Source organism: Salvia hispanica, chromosome 1, assembly GCF_023119035.1.
Source record: "Salvia hispanica cultivar TCC Black 2014 chromosome 1, UniMelb_Shisp_WGS_1.0, whole genome shotgun sequence".
In the NCBI taxonomy this organism is placed as follows: Eukaryota; Viridiplantae; Streptophyta; class Magnoliopsida; order Lamiales; family Lamiaceae; genus Salvia; species Salvia hispanica.
The window spans coordinates 27,270,073-27,291,022 of NC_062965.1; the positions used below are offsets into that span (position 1 = coordinate 27,270,073).

The following is a 20,950-nucleotide window of genomic DNA, read 5'->3' on the forward strand; positions in this document are numbered from 1 at the left end:
ATAACATTTCAAACTAATTTACACCCACTGACACACACACATACACACATATATATGTGTATATAGCTCATCTCTCCTATTTGAATTCATATTACAAGAATCCCATCCACCCCCAACCCCCACTCCCTCTTTATTGCAACCCTTTTTTCTCTCACCGTGTGATCAGAAAACCATTAATCCGTCGGTTACAACACCACACACACACACACACATTAATGTGTAACATATTGAGTGGGCAGTGTGTGTTGTGCGTGTACGTAGACATAGTGCAATAGTAGTAGTAGTTATTATTATGAATGATTTATGGGTTGGCTTTTCATCTCTCAATTCCATTCTTCTTCACTTCTCTTTGGCTCCCTTAATTACTCCACACCATCCTCTCCCACCCTCCAAGAATCCCTTCATTTCCACCCCACCTACACCCACCCCACCCTACATATACATACACACACACATGTGTGTATGTATATATCTTGTGTGGCGTTACACTTCCAAATAATGAAAACATGGCTTGTGCCTTGACAGATGCTGCAATAACTCCAAAATCCACTCCCTAAACTTCATATCATTTTCCATATCAAATCCCAGATATTCTTCTCTTTTCCTTCTCTCTCATTTCCCCATCTTCTTACCATAACTTTTTTGGTGGGTTTTCGCTTTTCTTGATTTAATTTGTTAGGGAAATAAATTGGCTATTGCTACAGTTGTATTATGGGAATATACTACTACTAGTATTTATTGCAGTGCTGCTGCTTTCATCTCTTCTTCTTCTTCGGAGCCTCACCCATGGAGTTCAGCAGCGGCGGCGGCGGCGGCTCCAGCGGCGGCGACCCTCATGACGCCTCCGAGAGGAGGAAGAAGCGCTACCATCGGCACACCGCCAACCAAATTCAGAGGCTTGAATCGTAAGATTTTCCCTTTTTCTCTCCCAAAAACTTCATCTTTTGCAACTCTATCACCATGCACTTGCATCACCACGATTGACAAACATCAAGAAACGATTTTTATTAAATGGGTATTTTAGCTGTTCGAGTATACCTATGAAAAAGCATCAAGCAACGATTTTTTTGAAATGGGTATTTTTGTTATTTGAATATGCCAAGGAAAAAGGCATCAAGAAACGATTTTTATGAAATGATATTTTAGTGGTTCGAGTATACTAGGAAAAACAATCAAGAAACTATTTTATTTTAATTGTTTTTCGAAATTGGTATTTTAAAGTTCGATTATACTTATGTTAAAAAGCATCAAGAAACGATTTTTTTGAAATGGGTATGTTTTTTTTAGGATGTTCAAAGAGTGTGCTCATCCAGATGAGAAGACAAGAAATCAGTTGAGCAGAGAATTAGGCCTTCATCCACGGCAGATCAAATTTTGGTTCCAAAATCGAAGGACTCAAATGAAGGTTCCCTCGAAAAATCAAAACCACAATCTCAAAGTTTCGATCTTGCTAAGATTACTACAACTTGGATTGGATGTTATCTTCATTTTTTTTTCCTATTTCAGGCACAGCATGAAAGAGCAGACAACTGCACACTAAGAGCAGACAACGACAGAATCCGCTGCGAAAACATAGCAATGAGAGAAGCCCTCAGAAACGTCATCTGCCCCTCCTGCGGTGGCCCTCCTGTCACCGAGGATTCCTACTTCGACGAGCAAAAACTCCGAATGGAAAACGCCCAGTTGAAAGAAGAGGTTTTTTGCCACTCTCGAGATCTCAATCAATCACTTTCCGATCATAAAAATCTAATCTTTATCTTCATCTTCATCTTTTCTCAGCTTGACAGAGTTTCAAGCATTGCAGCCAAGTACATGGGCCGCCCCATTTCCCAACTGCCGCCGGTGCAGCCAATTCATGTCTCTTCATTGGATTTATCAATGGCCAGTTTTGGTGGACATGGGCATGGGATGCCTTGCCCTTCTCTTGATCTTGATCTCCTCCCCCGGAGCTCGTTGGGGCTAGCTCCATTCCCTCTGGCCAACATCTCCGATGCGGACAAGGCCCTCATGGCCGATGTAGCGGCCAGAGCCATGGATGAGCTGATCAGGCTGCTGCAGGACAATGAGATGATGCTTTGGATCAAGTCTGCACCGGATGGCGGTGAGCTCCTCAATCTCGAGAGCTACGAGAGAGCTTTTCCGAGGCCTAATAGCCACTTGAAGAACCCTGGTGTTAGAACAGAAGCTTCCAGAAGCTCAGGAGTTGTCACCATGAATGACCTGGCTTTGGTTGACATGTTTGTTAATTCTGTAAGTTGGCTGTGTGATTTCAGTTTTTTGTTATTAATTGATATCTGTATATTGATTTCTGTTTTGTTTGTGTGTTGGAATGGAAGAATAAATGGATGGAGCTGTTTCCTGCAATTGTGTCAAGGGAAAGGACTATTGAAGTGATATCTTCTGGGATGCTAGGAAGCCATAGTGGCTCATTACAATTGGTATTTACTTTACTATATATATATGTGTGTGTGTATGTTATTGCAAAGTCTAAAACACTGCATTGTGGCAGATGTATGGAGAGCTACAAGTGCTCTCAGCATTAGTCCCAACTCGAAAACTCTACTTCCTACGCTTTGTTCAGCAGATTGAAGCCGGATCATGGGCTATTGTCGACGTCTCTTACGATATCCCCAACCAAGAAAGCCAGTTCTCGTCTTCTTCGTGCAAGTCTCACAGGCTTCCTTCCGGATGCTTGATACAGAAAATGCCTAATGGCTACTCCAAGGTTTGCCCTCATCTCGAATTTTCTAGTGAAATTCTATCTTCGTGTGCATGTCTTCGGTTAATGACAGTGAGTTTTTTTAGGTCACTTGGATCGAGCACTGGGAAGTCGAGGATAAATCCCCGGTCCACAGGCTGTATAGAGACCTAATCTACAGTGGATTAGCCTTTGGTGCAGAGAGGTGGCTTTCAAATTTGCAGAGAATGTGTGAAAGAATTGCTTGCTTGATGGTGGCTGGAAATTCAAACCGTGAGCTTGGAGGTATTTCTAAGTCATATTTCTAATCATTTCATCCAAATTTACAATTTTTGTGTTGTTTATATGCTATGTGTATATGCTATCTTAGTGTAACATTTGTTGTGTGTTTTGGCAAAAGTGTGTACATGTTGACTAAGTGTAATTTTTTGTGTGTTTTGGAAAATTTGTGGTGTAAGTGTGAAAATTGTTGTGTTTTAGCAAAATTGTGTGGTGTATGTGTTGTCTAAGTGTAAGATTTGTTGTGATGTTTTTTGGCAGCCATTCCATCACCAGAAGGTACTAGAAGCATGATGAAGCTTGCTCAGAGAATGGTGAACAATTTGTGTGCAAGCATCAATCCCTCGAGTGGGCAGCAATTGACAACCCTAATCGGGTCAAACGAGCTCGAGGTCCGGGCAACGCTCCACAGCAGTGCCGACCAGGTGAACCGCATGGTGCTCAGCGCGGCCGCCACTATATGGCTCCCCGTCCCCCCTCACGCCGTCTTCAACTTCTTCAGGGACGAGCGCACCCGCCCTCAGGTACGTAATCTTCGTCTTAATTTAATCTAAATTAAGGGCGGACGCAGAAATTTGTTACAAGATAAAAAGGTTAAGTGTGAGTGTGTGTGTGTGTAATGTATTGAAATTGCACAATTATGTTCTTAATTTTTTGTGATTTTTGTGTAGTGGGATGTCCTCTCAAATCAAAATCCAGTTCAAGAAATTGCCCACATTGCTAATGGCTCTCATCCAGGCAACTGCATCTCTGTTCTTAGGGTAATTTTATTAGGCCTTAAATTAATTTCTAATTCTCATATAATATTGACTATATTTAGTTCTAGGAGTTAATTTATTGTAAATTTAGTAGCAGTATAGTTTTTATGAAAAAATTACGTTTTTAATTGATTATATTTGACCAAACAGGCCTTAAACACTAGCCAAAACAACATGTTGATACTCCAAGAGAGCTGCCTAGACTCATCAGGCTCACTAGTGGTCTACTGCCCCGTGGATCTCCCGTCGATCCACCTCGCGATGAGCGGTGAGGAGACATCGTTCATCCCCCTGCTTCCCTCAGGATTCACGATCTCCCCCGATGGCAGCAGTGGGCCTGACTCCTTCCCAGTGGGAGGTGGCGACGGGGCCTCCACTAGCTCCAACACGGACCCCGCTGCCAGGTCATTATCGTCCGGGTCCCTCGTGACGGTCGTCTTCCAAATCCTAGTCAGCAACACGCAGACAGCAAGGATCAGCCCCGAGACGGTCAACACGGTCAACAACCTCATAAGCAACACCGTCCATCAGATCAAAGCGGCCATGAATTGCTCCTCGTCTTAGATCCCCGACCGTTCGAATAAGCCCTGGACAGGGCTTATTCGAATGAGTGATCAGAATGTTTTTTTTTTTGCTACTTTTTTTGTCCCACTTCATTTTTTTTTTACTTTGAAAAAAAATAGGAGTCAAGAACGCACCGTTTCATGCTTTCCTTCAATTAGGGTTTGTTTGGAATTTTCCAAATCCAAGTTGAGGGAAAGTAGGTATGGTTCGGGTATTGACTTCTTCAAATTAGAATTTTCTTGAATTAGAGAAAAAAGGATTTGTGTAGTACTTAATTGAATTAAATTGCAATTGTTGAAATAGAGATGTGTTGCATGTGTGTATGGATGGATTTCTCATTTAATGAACAATGTGTTTCATGTGTGGTCCATGGGTGTAGGAATTAAGACAGCCATGAGTTTACAAGAGTGGGCGCAATAACATTGACAGAGTGTGTGTAGATATGTAGATATAAATGTGTATGTGTTGATAGACATAGATTTAGATGGATAGATTAGATGGGATAGGTTGATTGTTGCAATCAATATAACTAACTCCAACTCACCCCTTCATTAAAATGTGTGGCTTAAGAGTCGCATTTTGGAAGAGGGGGGAAGATCCTATCTTAGGTTTGGTGGTAGTACACTCCATGGATGGCGCTTTTAATGATTGATGGTGACACAATTTTTATTAAGCGTGTGTCTTGAGTCGATCGGTTGTGTTTGTTCGTTCATTCGTTTAGTCATAGTATGTCGAAAGTATTTACATGATTGAGCTTATAGATAAAAATGTTTCAAAAGTTTATAGGAGTAAGATTCAGTAATTCTTATAAAGAGTCTTATTAGGCTGATAAGTAGCTTTATTTACTAATTTTGTGAACTTTTCAACTTTGCATATAAAAATGTTAATATCATGACATTAGTATGTCAATATAAATCCAAGTTGACATGGTTGACATACTTATGTATTTGTGTAGACATATATATTTAAATGTCAATGCAAAGATGTAGGTATGTCAACTAAATTTATATTGACATACTAATGTCATCGTGTTGACATTTTTAATATGCAGCATTGACAAGTTGACAGATTAAGCTAGTTAATATTTAATCACATCTATTCTTCATAGATTATAAGTTGTGAAAGTGTTTGGAGTAAATCATAATCCAAGTAAATGAAACCGTGTTTAAAATCGATCACTACTTAAACCATGCCGTGTTTAAAATCGATCACTACTTAAACCATGTCGTCAGTACTAATGCATAATGATGTTTTATATTGATATAAAATACTAAATGTTGACAAATGTAAAGAAGATATGGTGCAAATGTTAGGAAATTGGGGATGCATATACTAGTCTAGCTATATACTATCCTATAGTCTATAAATTAGAATTTCGGAAAGTCTCCATTTACTCTAATCTAATACTACTGTATAATACTAGTATTAATTAGTCATGTTGAAATTTTCTAAGACTTGATTTTTCTTATATTCCATCTTAGTATTTAATCTACCTCCTTATGTAATAAGCATGCATTAAAATTAAATTATGTATGGTACTTGTGAATTGTGATATCGTTATTAAACTATAGTAACATCTACGACTCTCAACAAAATATACAACTATTTAGATCAGTCCCTTCATCTAGAGATAAATTTCACAAGTTACTACAACATTAAATGATCAGTAAGATGTAGAAGTTGAATCTATCTATCTTAATACATAAACCATCATTAATTAATCCATAAGATATAGAAGTAGAAGTTGAATCTATCTATCTTGCTACATAAACCAAAGAATCCAACACTCTTGGACCCACAAAACTATTTAAGAATGTAATTCTATTGGTATTTTTTTAATCCCCTTCCAAGCCCTCAAAGCAAGTATAATAATAATAAGGGTTTTTGGCTTGTTAAACCAAAACATTTCTCCGAATTCCGGTTTTTCCCATGAACTATGAGATTTGTTTTTAAAACCACGAACTTTCATTTCATTGGGTTTTTCCCTGGCGGGTCAACGGTGAAACTCTGGTTGTCTACGTGTTAATTTTAATTCTATTTGTCATTAACGGCCAAGTCGCCCACTGCCAGGACATCCGCAGCCGGCACGCCCAAAATAAGGACGCCCAAAAGCAACCTCCTCACCTACCTGAGATAGAACGAAGACGCCTGATTTCGAAGTGAGCGGATGAATGAAGATGCTGGAATTCAATTTTAGGGTTTAATTGGCTGGCTGAATTCGATTTTAGGTGAGTTGGGTAATGTTTAAATGTGATTGAGTCGTAAAACGACATCGTTTTAGCGTCCTATATCCGGCGTCCATGTCATTTTTTCGACAACTTCTCTACCAGAAATGTGTTATTCGGGTCGGGTTGGGAAAATCCTAACGAAATGAAAGTTCGTGGTTTTAAAAACAAATCTCATAGTTCATGAGAAAAACCGAAATTCGGGGAAAGGTTTTTGTTTAAAAAGCCAAAAACCCTAATAATAATAATAATGCTTATAGTAATAATAATAAAAAATAATTAAAAAAGGCCATTGCAATCTAGGCAAATTGCTAAAAAAAACATCAAATTTGGTTAAATTTGGATACGTTTAACAATTTTGTAAATTAGCTAGAAAATTACTATAAAGTTTGGTTTTGTCCTTAATTATCACGTGATGAGAATTTCTAGTCATCTATGTATTATTCATATTTCCAAACCAAATTATGTCATTTTCTATATGAATTGATAACGTTGTTTAATTCATCGGCGTTGATGTTCATTTATAATTTTTTGACTTTCATATAATTTTACCAAAAAAATTCTATAATCGGATAATATAAATTTCATAGCTTTTCTAACAATTTTCACTCATTTTATATTGGGATATTAATATTAATATTTTGTGTGTAGGGTAGAGGGAAGAGAAAGAGATTGTATGTGGACCTATGTCTAGGCCTACTCTCTGGCCTTTCGTATATAGCACGATTAATAGGCATATACTACTAATTTATAAAATTAATCTCTCAACGCAAATTTATACTAGGTGCTTAACTAATTAATGCTGCGTATTATGTACACATTAATATATGTAATAACATTTGACTATGACATAAAATACGTAGTAATTTTTAAAATACACAATAAAGTTTGTAATATATCTTTAAAAATATAATAGTAGGATATATATGGTGATTCTCCATTTACCGACTAAGTTTTCCTTCATTGTTAATTAGAAATATAGGGTTCAATGCACCACCTTTATGAGTTGTGAAAATGGCCTATCTCGAAATGTTCAATCAAATGTTTAATGTTTCCACATCAAATTTGTGTTTGAAATTGATATATATTTTCCTCTTTGGTGGAGATCATTTTCATTGTGACATAAACACCAAAAGGCACTCTTGTAGTTTGCCATATTAGTCCAAATTGTGTGATTTATCTAATTAAAATCGAGCTCTTGTCATTTTCCATGTATTTGTGGTATCTCTTACGCCCACATACACCAAATTATGTTGTGATTCAGAATGTTCGTCACAATTGAAAGTGGACACCACCACTATTGAGTGTGACAATCGTTAGGAATAAATTTATTATGCCTCGATCATTTTAAATAATTTATTTTAATTATTTAAAGCATGTTACATACTTATATTGAAATAAAGGTAGCCTGTCAAAAAAAAAAAATGGGTGGGGGGTTACCAAAACAATTGAAAGAATAGGAAATTCTAATCACACTTACAATTTTATTTTATCATTTATTGTTAAATATTACTCCCTCCGTCCACGAAAATTCGTCCCGGTTTGACCGGGCACGAGTTTTAAGAAATGTAATGGAAAGTGAGTTGAAAAAGTTAGTGGATTGTGGGTCCTACTTTTAAAGTATTAGTTTTATAATAAAATGTGAGTAGGAATGAGTTAGTGGAATATGAGGTCCACTACCAAAACTGGGACAAATTTTCGTGGACGGAGGGAGTAATAATATTTGAACTTCTTGTAAAAGTGTAGACCATTTACTGACATTTATTATTGGTGATAGATATAGAATGATAAAAATAATACGGAGTAGTGCATTTTAATCTATCATCCTATTTTAATAAGTTTATTGAACATATCGAGCAAGCTCAAATTAACATAATACTATGAAATATATTTGTTCGAAAGTTCATACAGAACAATAAATGTCCGAACATTGCCTAATTGATAAGAGTAAAATTTCGTTGTGCTTCTTCATCCCACAATAACAATAAATAATGCCCTAAACTTTATTTCTACTAGATTAAATTCAAAAAAATAAATTTTATCCGTTTAATGTATTTGTCATATTCTAATACCACAAAATAAATGCCCTTATCTATCTATCTATACATATATAAAGGGGGAGTTTTGGGGGTAGTTATGGAAATGCCATTTTAGTTGAAAAATTATACGATTAAATAAAAAACATTGAAATTAAATGTTAAAACGTGTGATTAGGAATTAAATTGAAGACAATGACCATTGGAATTAAATTTAATTTAATTCAATAAAATCTAACAATATGTGTAGCAGTTAAACTTCTACACACATTTGGTCCAGATTCAAAAAATTTCCATTGAGAACGGTTATAAATTTCTATGCCATTTACTACTAATTTATTGGAATCACTAAGAGTCATTAGAGAAGAATGTAAAAGGGATTAGAATTCCAAAAGCTATTAAATTTTCTATAAATACCAATTATGTTAGCAAATGTGTTATTGGAGAATAAAGAAAATGAACATTACGCCTGAGAAGATTGAGTTACCGGAAATAACATATGAAGCATGGAGGAGTTGCTAGAGAAGAAGCATGGAGGAGGTGCCACGAGGGTGAGAAAGAGAGGCTATCAATTTTTATGTAGGTCAATTTTATAATTATCTTAGTGGGCTTAATATAAATTAGCCCAATTTATTTAATTTAATTTACATTTGATAGTTTTGTTCTTACTATAGGAAAAAGCTTCACACCATGTTCCGATTCTTCACCTTGATCAATGAGGAATAAGAGGGAAACAAGAAGATATGAACTGTGTGTGTAGAAGGAAATCGCTGCCGCTGTAGGCGGCCATAGTGTTTTCGGCAACGGAAAATATAAATAGAAGAGAGAATGCGGCGATAGCAATACAAAGAGAAGGAACACCGGAAAAATAGAGAAGATAGAGACTGGAGGCTATTTATGGTGGTCCTCTTATTTATTGGAATAGTGTCATGATTTCAGGATTTAATTCGAATAAGATCATTTTAAAATAATTAATGAATTTTACTAACTACAAGAAATGTTGGGTAATTTAAAGGGATAGATTTTAGGTGTATTTTCCATAGATTTATAACATTTCAGATTGATTTATTCTGTAATACCGTTTAAAAAAATTATTTTACATAACTCGCCCGGTATCTAATAGAGATAAATCATTTACATCTATTCTTATAATTATGGATTAATTGTACTCCACGTATGTTGCCCTATATTTCAAACTGATAAATCAATATATAGGAATATATCCCAGCATCGAGCCACTCTTAATTTAACTCGAATCTATAGTATACTTTTGTAGATAAATATTAGTTGTACATTATTTTTTTCAACAAGATCTTCAAACCACTCTAATTGAGCTCAAAATTTTGGAATATGTTTTCCAAATTTCATGGGTGATTCCTCTATTATTTAATTGTTTATTATGATAATTTTTTATCTCCTATGATTTAATATTGCAATATTATAGTTTAAGATTAATTGTTTCATAGTAATATTTATTATTGATCCATATTTTGATATTTCCTCCATACATGAAAAACAAGGCACATTTGCCATTTTGATTGTCCACAAAATGCCATTATGATTAATTTAAATGCATATTATAACTTTTAATCACAATTAAGTTTACAAAGAAATGGAAGCCGATGGGGTTGCAACAAAGAAATGAAAAGCCAAAAGACTCAACCATCCCATACACTATAATAGTTGGTGGATTTGGATGAATGCAACCAAGATTTTTTTTTTACCATTCATATAACTCTATTGTAAAACATTTCTTGATATGAGCATATAAATAGATTTACAGCCAAGATAGATTCAGGTAAAAAAAACATCTACTATCAGTAAGGATTATCAAGTAAGCTGCCCAATGTAAGATATCAAATACATATCTAAAACCTCCAAAATATATTAAGTGATCAACAACGTAAAATTGAACGGGGATGGAGGGAGAATTTTATTGATATTTGGATTATTTGTTGGTCATGATGAGTGAAGTATATTTTAAAGTTAAGGGTTTAGGATTTAGGTTTCAAGGTTTGGGTTTTTAGTGTATAAGGTCACTATATTGCAATGAAATGAAGCTCGACTAGGAGTGCAATCTTAAATTATAGCTTTTGATAAACAATATCTTAAATCTCATTAGGAGAATTGGTGATTATACATTCTTTAGGTTTCTTTGTTTTGTGTGATGTAAATTTGCTTTATTTTTTAGTCTCACGGTCAGAGTCATTTTTCCATTTTACAAAAATAATGTACAGTATTTTTTTCCACGTATTTATATTTTAGCTGAATCCCAACATGATCACGATTAAATGTCAACACATATTTGTGTTGGCTTTTTAATAAACTGTGTTGACATTTAAATATCAATGTCAACATAATGTATTAAAATATCAACTTAAGTTTATGTTGACATTTCAGTATCATCGTGTTGACATTTTTAATAGATTGCATTGATGAGTTAGCAAGTTAGCAATTTAAGGAAAATATGCAACGGATCACACCCATGTGATCATATTTATTAAAAATATAGAAATGTACATGGATTTTTTTTTCAAACTTGCGATATCCATATTTTTTTTTCTGTATTTATGTATAATTGTCAATATTATCATTATATAATAAAATTTTCTTATCTCAAATTTGTGACACAAATTATTATAAACTCATCATTTGTATATCACAACTTTATTTTTATAAAATTCACTACTTTAATCAAATGTATTATTTATATTTATTATTAAATACATTACTATATCCGTCCCCCAAATTTTGACACAGTTTACCATTTCAGTTCGTCCCTGAAAATTTGACACACTTCACTTTTACCATTTTTGGTAGTGGACCTCATATTCTACTAACTCATTTCTACTCACATTTTATTATAAAACTAATATTTTAAAAGTAGGACCCATATACCACCAACTTTTTCAACTCACTTTCCATTACATTTCTTAAAATCCGTGTCGGGTCAAAGTGTATCAAAATTTGGGGGACGGAGGTAGTATAATTTAAGACCCCATATAATTTTATTATTTCAAAAAAAAAATCATATTTGAAGAGAATAAAGTGGACCGTGCATAGCACGGGTGTGATAGTAGTAGATTATAACATGCCAATTGTGTAAATGTATAACCATATGGAATGAACAAAAAACATGCATGTTCTAATTAGCTAAAGAAATTCAATTGCATTTATACATACTAACATGAATTGAGAAATGGTACATGGACCCAAAAAAATTTGTGACACTAATTAGCCCAGTTAATTACATATAATTAATACTACTAATAATATGACCCCCAACATTCATGCCCTACATGGATATTAAATTGAGGGCCCAAATCCACGAAAAAAATCTACCAAGCCAACCTTCTAAACCAAGATTCATTAAAGTATCTCAAGCTACTAATTATTAGACCATGTGAAGATTTATTAATTAGTATATGCAATTTATTGATTTAATAATTTGCCATTTGGGTACACAAGCCAGGACAGTACACAATTATTATCCTATAAATGTTCTTAAATGTTTCACTATTATTATGACAAATTGACAATTCAAGACAACACATTTCTCAAAAGTGTATTTGTTTCTCTTATAAAAGCACACATTTGATATATTTTATTACAAAAATGCGGTTCAGTGATCTTATTTATTATCCAACATGGCTCGTCAATTCGATACATTCATATATACACATATGAGTTTATAAAAACATAATGTTATTTCAAGCGTTTTTTGTTTGATCATATATATATGTATACATATAGTTTGATTTTTATATAATAATAAAATTTATTGTCATTTTAAATGTATAAATTACATAAAAGTTAAAGCTTCATTTTATTATTTATTTTAAATTATAGAGAAAATGAATAAATGAGCGTTAATTTTTAATTAATCTCTAGAACTAATGGTACTAATAACAATTTCTTAAATACTAAAATCAAAATAAATAGTACTCCACATAAAATACTAACTATAATGAAGACTAAACGTGAACGATGTTAGCAGATAGTACGCACATTAAAATAATAAAATATATACTATAAATAGCTATAATGAAGACTAAACGAGAACAATGCTAGCGGATAGTACGCACATTAAATAATAAAATATATACTCCTACAACATAACATTTCTCATATGACATTCATTTGCTATAATAATAGAAGATGAAACATAGTATTCCAAAGTAGGCCTAATATTGAAGCAACTCATATATTATAATAATAGTAGTATACTAAACCACATTATACTCCATAGAAGATGAAACATACATCTCTCTCTCTCTCTCTCTTTGATATACTAAATGTGAAGTACTACTAGAAAAGCATGAAGCCAAATCAAAAGTTGTATGATCCAACACCATGAGCAACCTGGACCATGTCATATTGTCATGATATCTTGCTTTAAACCCTTCTTTCACGAGGGAAAGCCTTGGGCCCAGTGTCACTCACTTTCTCTCTACATATAAAATACAATATCACAAAAGGGCTCACTGAAAACAAGACAACAAACGTTGCTATTACAACATTTTTTATTTTTATAATTTTAATTAGCATGGGAGAACGGGCTTCCATGAAACGCTTCTTAGAATCTACTAAAGCGAAAAAGCGCCAAATCACTCAAAGACAAGATACTTTGAATCCACTTATATATATCACACCATCAACATTTAAGTCTTGGAGGAAGCGGTGGCTGAGACACGGAGGCGGAGAATCCACGTTCATCGAATCAACCATCGACTCATCATCATGGCCCCGGTCGGGTTGCCTCCAGGTTTCAGGTTCCATCCCACCGACGAAGAGCTTGTGAATTACTACCTCAAGAGGAAAATCCAGGGCCAGGAAATCGAGCTCGACATCATACCTGAGGTGGATCTTTACAAGTGTGAGCCCTGGGAGCTTGCAGGTATGTATAACGACCCAACTCGTACAATAAGATTATATTATAATTTCAAAAACATAGTTATAAAATCTACTATATATATTATCTTAACTTGTCATGTCAAGAAAAAATGTGCATGTTAGATCACATTTTATTAATATTATATTACATATATTACTCTATAATAAACAGTGTGGTTGGTAGGCAGATAACTCATAATCGAGGAGTTATCTGACCTAAAATGTGTTTATTTAATCATGGTTTGTTTTATCTATCTTCTCTATCAAACTGTTACGTCTCGCGTTTCATTTCAGAGAAATCTTTCTTGCCAAGCCGGGACCCCGAGTGGTACTTCTTCGGCCCTAGGGACAGGAAGTACCCTAACGGGTTCAGAACGAACCGGGCGACCCGGGCGGGCTACTGGAAGTCGACCGGGAAGGACAGGAGGGTGTCAAGCCAGAACCGGGCGGTCGGGATGAAGAAGACGCTGGTTTACTACAGAGGGAGGGCCCCACAAGGGATAAGGACTGATTGGGTGATGCATGAGTATAGACTCGATGACAAGGAGTGGGAGGATGTTTCTGGAATCCAGGTAGCTCGTATGGTTATACTGATTTTATTATGGATTATATTTTTCATAAAAAAAATTATGCTATTTTGAGATATTGTGATCATGAATAGTACTTACTAGTTATTGTGTGTGTGTGTGTGTGTGTTATGATAGTGATAAAGGGTCAAGTGTCTTTGTGTTTCTTTTTCTTTTCTTTATGTTTTGCCAAAGATAATTGTGTATAGTTGATGCATAGGGAGGTGTCATCATTTGACTCTGAAAGCACTAATTTCGAGGGTTATTTTGGTGCAAAAAGCATTTATCTCTCCATTTTTTTTGTTTTTTTCAATCGTGATCTCTTTTTAAACTCCTGCTAAAGGATGGATAAAAAAGCAAAGATAGGTTGAGCTTTAACATGTGCACTCAAGTATTCATGTAGAGAGAGAATTTGGAGAGAGAAAATGAAGAGAAATATCACAATAGTGTGTGTTGAACGTGAGTTGCATGGCATGCATGGAAGAGAGTTGCTTGTGTGACAAATAATCATCCATCTTTGTAGTTTCAATTTTGATGAATTAAATAAGATCTAGTTGTGTTGTCTAGTTAGATGAATTTGAGTGATATTTATCATAGAATTAGTTTTGACTTGTGAATCTTGAGTAACAAACACCCTAATAATATGATTATGACATGATCATTAATAAATTTCAATATAGTAGTATAATCTAAGGCCAGCCAAAAAGAAAAGGAAATTTGCTGACATGTTATTCTTTTCTTGCACAGGTCTTAGATCTCTTGAGTGACAAAGTCTAGCTTCACTTTGTCTTTCAATAATGAGACAAAAGTGCAATTCTTGAATTCGAATCACATTTCACCAATCATCACCCCTTCATTATATACACTATAAGTAATTTTTTATTTCCTCCTGTCACCTTATTTTTTTATAGCAATATACAATCCCAATCTTGAATCCCAGATTCTTTCCACAAAATCAAATCATTTTCTATTGTTTTTATATTATACGCCAAAATCCAAAAGTAGCATCCCTTCACTTTCATTTTTGTAAGAAGGTGTCGGCCTCTTTTCACTTTATTCCCTCAATAAGCCACATACATATAGTAGTATATATTATACTAATGTATATAGGAATTAATTATTGTACACACTTTTTTATTGCAAGAACGTGCTATAATAGTGTATGTGAAATTCATATAGTATATTATATTATGCAAAGTAAGAACAATACAATTCATATTAGTTCAGTGCAATTGTTTCCATATTCTACCTTTAAGAACATTTTTATTTGAACATTTCTCTATATATAATATTTATGTAATGTATATGGAGAAAGAGAAAGAGATCTCTTTCAAAAGACTGCCTGTTTAAAGTTGATAGCTGATAAAATGCACCTATGATCGCTTCATTTCTATAGGATGATGTGGAAGAAAGAACAGAAAGATTTCTTTGAACTTGCAACAATTAGATTGCTTTTTTTCCCATAATTTCTGCTTCTTTTATCACTTTAATTTGACAGTGTATCTCACTAAATCCAGCAGCCCCTATTATTGACTTAAAAAAACATCCATGACCCTCCCTTTTGTTGTCATCAGATCATTCATGTTCAAACTTTTCCCTCCCCTCATAACCTAAACATGAATTCAAGAATCTAGTTGTCTTCCAATCTAATCTCTTTTTTGGTTTCACAGGACTCCTACGCTTTATGTCGTGTGTTCAAGAAAAACGGGCTGTGCTCGGAGGTAGAGGAGCTAGGGCAGTCGAGTAGCATACCGTTGCTGGAACATTACATGCAGGGGGTCTCCAACGAGCACGAGACAATGTCGCCCGACTTCCCCTTGGCGTCATCCTCAATCGTCTGTATAGAGGAAGAGGACAAAGACGACAAAGATGAGTCATGGATGCAGTTCATTACAGATGATGTGTGGTGTTCGTCTAGTGCTACATATGGTGGCGAAGAATGGGTTTCACAAACTAATGGCACAAGGAATTAACGAAGGGGATTCGTTAATAATATCAAACCTTAAATTGAATCGTCTGATTTATATTTTTTTTTCCACCAAAATCTTCATGATTAAAAAAAAGATTTCAAGTTTCATCATGTGCATTACTCTGATCATCTCTAATTGTACTTAGAAATATTTTTTCCCTTCATTTCTTTTTTGGGTGGTGTATTATTCTCTGTACAACAGGCTATCTTGTGGCCATAGGGATTTGGTTTTCCCCATTTTACTAAGGTTTCCTCATTGGGTTTCACTAGTGTAATAAAAGGCTTATTTTCTACAGAGCAATCGTAGGTAGTTAGTCGTTCCTCCAGTTTTTCTCAGACACAAATTCGTCACTCCTATTGCAAAAATATTATGTTCAAATTCCGCTGACCAAAAGGTCCTAAGCTACTGAAAAAACTCTTTAACGAAAATGGCATTTATACATGTGATCTAATCTAGGTAGGGGTCCATATATAAAAATACTACAACTTCACCTGTCGATTTTCATTCGAGCAGAGATTCGGTCACGCTAATCACATATAAAAGGTCTAAATCTTCAGTGCATATGGTTGAACATTTTACAGACCTGACAACAATGGAACATAGATAAGTTTGAAAAAGAGTATCAATTCGTACTTACTTACCATAGATTGGAATTCAAATTCAATTCAAGAGAAAATGTACCTTTCTTATCCGAGCATGATAGTAGATGTAAAGGGATTTCTTCTGCAATAATTGTAAGTAGGTGGAGCTAAGTAACATAAATATATAAAGTTAGTACAGACATGAACAGGTATAATAATGGCATGACAAAACTAGAAAAATTGTTGACCTGAGTTGAAATTTATATCTATAAGAACTGATGTTTTGTTATGAGTTAGAGTTCAAGATGGTATAGTAAAACAAAAGTCATACGAAATTATTTGATTAAATAGGGAACCCCCTCCCCTATTATTTTTACTCCATGTTTGGACAGAAAGCTTCATTTGGATCATAATAGCCAATTTCAGCCTAGTTGAGGGGGAGATCCTAGATTAAGTTGTTATGAGAAACCTTCCGTCTATGAAATCTGGCATTATCCATCACGAACCATCTGGCATTCTGGTATCCACCATCTCCATATTTCTGCTTAAAATTATATAATAGGCCAAAGCTTGAGTTCTATGGCTTACATTCTCCCAAGAATATTAGTTTGGAAAGCAGAAAATCGCCTGTGATATGGGTGTACTGTCCTCATCACCAACACTCCACTCCTTCTAGGCTAATTTTCAATCGGGAGTCATTCTCAAGTTCAAGAACTATGTATACAACAGCTCCAGTTCCTCTAAAGATAGTGAGCAATAATTGCAAGCTGGAAATTACTCTTTGTTTAAGGAAAAATCACCTTCAAACTAATATGTATAGCAAGCTACGTTTAGCACTGTCTCCCAACCCTAATATAACAACTCGGAATCATGCAATCCAATAAAACATTGACTTGCAGTACATGCAAAACTATAGCAATGGGTTCCCATATCACCATATTCCATCAAAGAATACCCATGGATACACTTTGTTTTAGTTTGCATAGTTAATCAGATATGTGTATTAACACTTAAATTTGACTTCGATAAAACTAGGTTAGAGATGTTCTTGTATGCGTTCAAGCAGTTCTTTCTCATTCAAGAGATAAATATTAGGCATTTGGAAATGTAGTATGCATAAGTTTGATTCTTCCGAATTAATTGAATAGGCCAACTACTCATCATTAAAACTTCTGCCAGGTTGTCTTAAATCCATATGAATTGATCCTTAAATCCATATGAATTGATCCTTAAATTTTAGATAAAGGTCAAACAGTTCATGACTTCAACGAATATGTTATAATTCAATCTTTCTACCATATTATCTACATCTTAGTTCCAGAGAAACACAAAAGAGCTCCATAACCAGAAAGATATTATGATTCAGTCTACTGAAGTTGTAACTTTTACATTTCTTTCTCTCTTGAAAATATAGACATTAATAGACTAAGCGTGCAATGATAAATAGTTAGTGGTAGGCCCAAAATATTTTTCTGCTTTTGTCCTTGTGTGTGTTTGTGTTGTGTGGGGATGACTACATAATACGACTCTTGCAGATGTAAAAAGGCAAGGTGATATGGAAAAGAAGTAAATGGAAGAGATATAGCTAGTCAATTAGAGAGTTCAAGTCAGTAACAACTGACCTCAGGTTCATTTTGAGGCTTTTAAAAGCTAAATATTTCCCAAGTTCACTCCATAGCTCATGGATGAAATCCGCATTGACAGCCTAAGGATAACGATCCATAAAATGTATGTAATGATATATCAGGATGAAATACCAAACATTCACTTGAAATATTAGCAAAACTTTTCAAAAGCCAAAGGTGTATATTTATCTGGAATATTGAAAGTTAACTTGTTATACAGCACAGATAGATGAAGTTGTTTATCAACCTCCTACTAACAGGAGCTTAAATCACATAGGGGCCGAATTCAGCATACCCAAATGCAGTAAAAGATCATCAAATTTACCAACCGATTTCCAAAAGCACCGCCACCAAGAGTTAGTTCATACGACAGCTCGAGAACCTCTATCTTTTTCTGTTTACCTGCTAAGATTGACATGCCTAGACTTAGTACTGAGCCAAGTTCTAATGAGAGCAACTGAAATCATATCAACCTTAAGCAAAGAGGTAAAGGGGGAAAAAAAATAAGAGGAAGGTGTGCAGAACAGAGCCTGAGTGATGTCTTGTGAGTACTAATATCAATACGAAACCGAATAGTTTTCAGCAGTTTTCAAATGCCAAATTTGACAGAATAGAGATTTTCTACTTGAAACATGCACCCTCCAACAATATAGTTAAGTTATAAAAACTCAAGTAACCGTAAAAGGTGAGGGCACCTACAATGGATAGATTCATTCTGTACTTGGTGAAAGCTGACATGACATTGTAGCGTGACTCACCATTTGAGAAATGAATATTTGGTCAGCTAGAGGAGAAAGAAAATATCTCAAAAAGGCATAATGGTGAAACATGCACCCTCCAACAAAATAGTCAAAATTATAAATCTAAATCTAAAGTAACCGTAAAAGGTGATGGCACCTACAATGAGATATATTCACTCTGTACTTGGTGAAAGTTGACATGACATTGCTCAGCGTGACTCACCATTTGAGAAATGAATACTAATATTTCGTAAGCTAGAGGAGAAATAAAAATCTCAGAAAACCATAATGCACTGCAGTGGTTATGCAAACAGATGAGAGAGAGAGAACGAAAAGCCAAACTCTGGCCCTTAGTGTAACCTAAAGGCTTGTAATAACTAACTAGTAACCACCCCTCGAATAAAATATCATGTTGAGCGGTGGGAATAAACATCTTTCGGAACCATGACCAATCCTTCAATTACTCAGGGAGAGGTGTTCATATTTCAATTCACAACCAACAACATGTGCATCATAATGATAGTTACAAGTTAAAATCCAATTAGATTTTCAAATAATGCTTTTCACTTCTGATCCAATAGTTCATTCATTTTTGTAAACATTTTAGGAATCTAATAATCTATATGCAAGTTGCAATTTAAAAAGTGTTAGGCACAACTGACCTGCTGAAACAAGGAGGTATTTAATGTAACATCAAATTCAAGATTCAAATCCTTATATCCACTGCTAAATGCATTACTATTCGGAAAGCGCCACCTCCACAGATAACCATCCTCACTCTCCGGAATTCAGCAATGGCACCATTGAAATCACTGTTACCGTCCCCACACAAGAGTTTCTCCTTGAAATAATCATAATCTAGCTCCACTCCTGTCCCTGTCCATCACTTTAGGTACATTCCCATTAGTTGATGTCCCCGAACCCAACATCCCGAGGCAGTCTTGTGATGATGCAGGACTACAAGCCTATACAACCAATCAAAAAAACACAATTACCAGAAATGTAGAAACATTGAATGGCTCTAAATAGAAAATGCATTATTGAAGTTGGTTTTGCATCCCTTTTCTTCTTTAAATGGTGGGAATCTAATCATAGTCCCACTATGCACTAGCTTACCACATTAGATCAAGACCAAAGGTGTACCAAACGTATCACCAAATTTCAAGAATTGTTTAATTTCACATCCAAAAGCAACCAATGAGCAAAACCCACTAAAAAGTTTTTATTGATCCACAATCCGTATCACAAAAACCACAATCATCACCCCTACATCAATAAATAATAATCTACTTGTCCATTTTCTACTGAATAAGTGCCTTTGTTTTTGTATAAATACATGAACTTCCACAATACTTTTTCTAATCCAAATACACGAACTCAGTGTTCTTCTGTTTTTTCCTGGACGAGAAATTCAAATTCGGATCAAATTATGATTGATCTTACACGTGACATACTACTATCTATGTAGTCCCGTGATATCAAATCAACACTATCATATATCAATTTCATTCGGAGGCAGATCATCAGCTCAACAATATTACAAACACCTTATGCGCATGAATTAAACAAGCAATTTCCTAACTGATATGCGTGTGAATTGAAAATCTCGGAACCTGATAGGAGAGCAAACGGTGTCGTTTAATGCAGCGCCGCCAATGCATCGTCGATTAATGCAGCGCCGCCATTGTAGCATTTGCTGCTCATCACTGTATATGTAGTCTCGTTTCAGAATTTTGTATAAATCATAAAATCAATGTCATTTTCGATTTTTTTTTAAAAAAAAATTAATTTTGATTAATATTTGTTTCAGAGTGTAAACGATTTTATACATCACATTATCAAATTCAATCTTATTTTTCCCATTTTGATCTTCCATAAAAATTAGTGGGTTATGATATTTTTGTTACATCTTGGACATGATACACATATATACACTTATGAATAATTTTGTTTACACAACAGAGAAATGATTTTAGTCATACTAAAACATTGAGTAAAAACTTAAATCATTGCAA

The 20,950-nt window shown here is 34.7% G+C and overlaps 3 protein-coding genes across 22 annotated transcripts; 2 read left to right on the top strand and 1 right to left on the bottom strand.

The window, feature by feature from the left end:
* Window positions 1–430: 430 nt before the first annotated feature.
* LOC125200728 (homeobox-leucine zipper protein HDG11-like) lies at window positions 431–4,669 on the top strand. Of its 2 annotated transcripts, XM_048098474.1 has the most exons (11): window positions 431–645; window positions 745–905; window positions 1,288–1,405; window positions 1,507–1,695; window positions 1,780–2,250; window positions 2,337–2,438; window positions 2,510–2,725; window positions 2,806–2,983; window positions 3,239–3,501; window positions 3,649–3,738; window positions 3,886–4,669. In XM_048098474.1, the coding sequence occupies exons 2-11, from the start codon at window positions 787–789 to the stop codon at window positions 4,297–4,299; spliced, it is 2,160 nt and encodes a 719-aa protein (XP_047954431.1). In that variant the 5' UTR covers window positions 431–645; window positions 745–786; the 3' UTR covers window positions 4,300–4,669. The 2 variants fall into 2 exon arrangements, with proteins under 2 accessions (XP_047954431.1, XP_047954429.1); XM_048098472.1 differs by having other exon boundaries at window positions 431–905.
* Window positions 4,670–13,243: 8,574 nt separating this feature from the next.
* On the top strand, window positions 13,244–16,281 carry LOC125202093 (NAC domain-containing protein 86). 2 transcript variants are annotated; one of them, XM_048100422.1, is made up of 3 exons: window positions 13,244–13,457; window positions 13,748–14,028; window positions 15,690–16,281. In XM_048100422.1, the coding sequence occupies exons 1-3, from the start codon at window positions 13,301–13,303 to the stop codon at window positions 15,990–15,992; spliced, it is 741 nt and encodes a 246-aa protein (XP_047956379.1). In that variant the 5' UTR covers window positions 13,244–13,300; the 3' UTR covers window positions 15,993–16,281. The 2 variants fall into 2 exon arrangements, with proteins under 2 accessions (XP_047956379.1, XP_047956380.1); XM_048100423.1 differs by having other exon boundaries at window positions 13,748–14,025.
* LOC125202095 lies at window positions 15,681–20,677 on the bottom strand. Of its 18 annotated transcripts, none has more exons than XR_007173039.1 (8): window positions 20,549–20,676; window positions 19,598–19,900; window positions 18,895–18,979; window positions 18,491–18,600; window positions 18,193–18,275; window positions 16,671–16,737; window positions 16,481–16,572; window positions 15,681–15,856 (listed from the first exon to the last, which is right to left on the bottom strand). XR_007173039.1 is itself a non-coding variant. In XM_048100431.1 (7 exons), the coding sequence occupies exons 2-6, from the start codon at window positions 19,705–19,707 to the stop codon at window positions 16,543–16,545; spliced, it is 303 nt and encodes a 100-aa protein (XP_047956388.1). In that variant the 5' UTR covers window positions 19,708–19,900; window positions 20,549–20,677; the 3' UTR covers window positions 15,681–15,856; window positions 16,481–16,542. The 18 variants fall into 18 exon arrangements, 7 of the variants coding, with proteins under 7 accessions (XP_047956388.1, XP_047956387.1, XP_047956383.1 ...); XR_007173038.1 differs by having other exon boundaries at window positions 18,491–18,597; window positions 20,549–20,675; XR_007173036.1 differs by having other exon boundaries at window positions 16,671–16,712; window positions 18,525–18,600; window positions 20,549–20,673.
* Window positions 20,678–20,950: the final 273 nt, after the last annotated feature.

Coding starts and splice junctions, on each gene's coding strand:
- LOC125202095 (XM_048100424.1), bottom strand. CDS start 19,368: ATGTTTATTCCCACCGCTCAACATGATATTTTATTCGAGGGGTGGTTA. Junction 18,601..18,894: donor ACAGAATGAATCTATCCATT/GTAGGTGCCCTC, acceptor TGTCAATCTTAG/CAGGTAAACAGAAAAAGATA. Junction 16,738..18,192: donor AGCCTCAAAATGAACCTGAG/GTCAGTTGTTAC, acceptor TATGTTACTTAG/CTCCACCTACTTACAATTAT.
- LOC125202093 (XM_048100422.1), top strand. CDS start 13,301: ATGGCCCCGGTCGGGTTGCCTCCAGGTTTCAGGTTCCATCCCACCGAC. Junction 13,458..13,747: donor TGAGCCCTGGGAGCTTGCAG/GTATGTATAACG, acceptor GTTTCATTTCAG/AGAAATCTTTCTTGCCAAGC. Junction 14,029..15,689: donor ATGTTTCTGGAATCCAGGTA/GCTCGTATGGTT, acceptor TTGGTTTCACAG/GACTCCTACGCTTTATGTCG.
- LOC125200728 (XM_048098472.1), top strand. CDS start 787: ATGGAGTTCAGCAGCGGCGGCGGCGGCGGCTCCAGCGGCGGCGACCCT. Junction 1,406..1,506: donor ATCGAAGGACTCAAATGAAG/GTTCCCTCGAAA, acceptor TTCCTATTTCAG/GCACAGCATGAAAGAGCAGA. Junction 2,726..2,805: donor TGCCTAATGGCTACTCCAAG/GTTTGCCCTCAT, acceptor GAGTTTTTTTAG/GTCACTTGGATCGAGCACTG.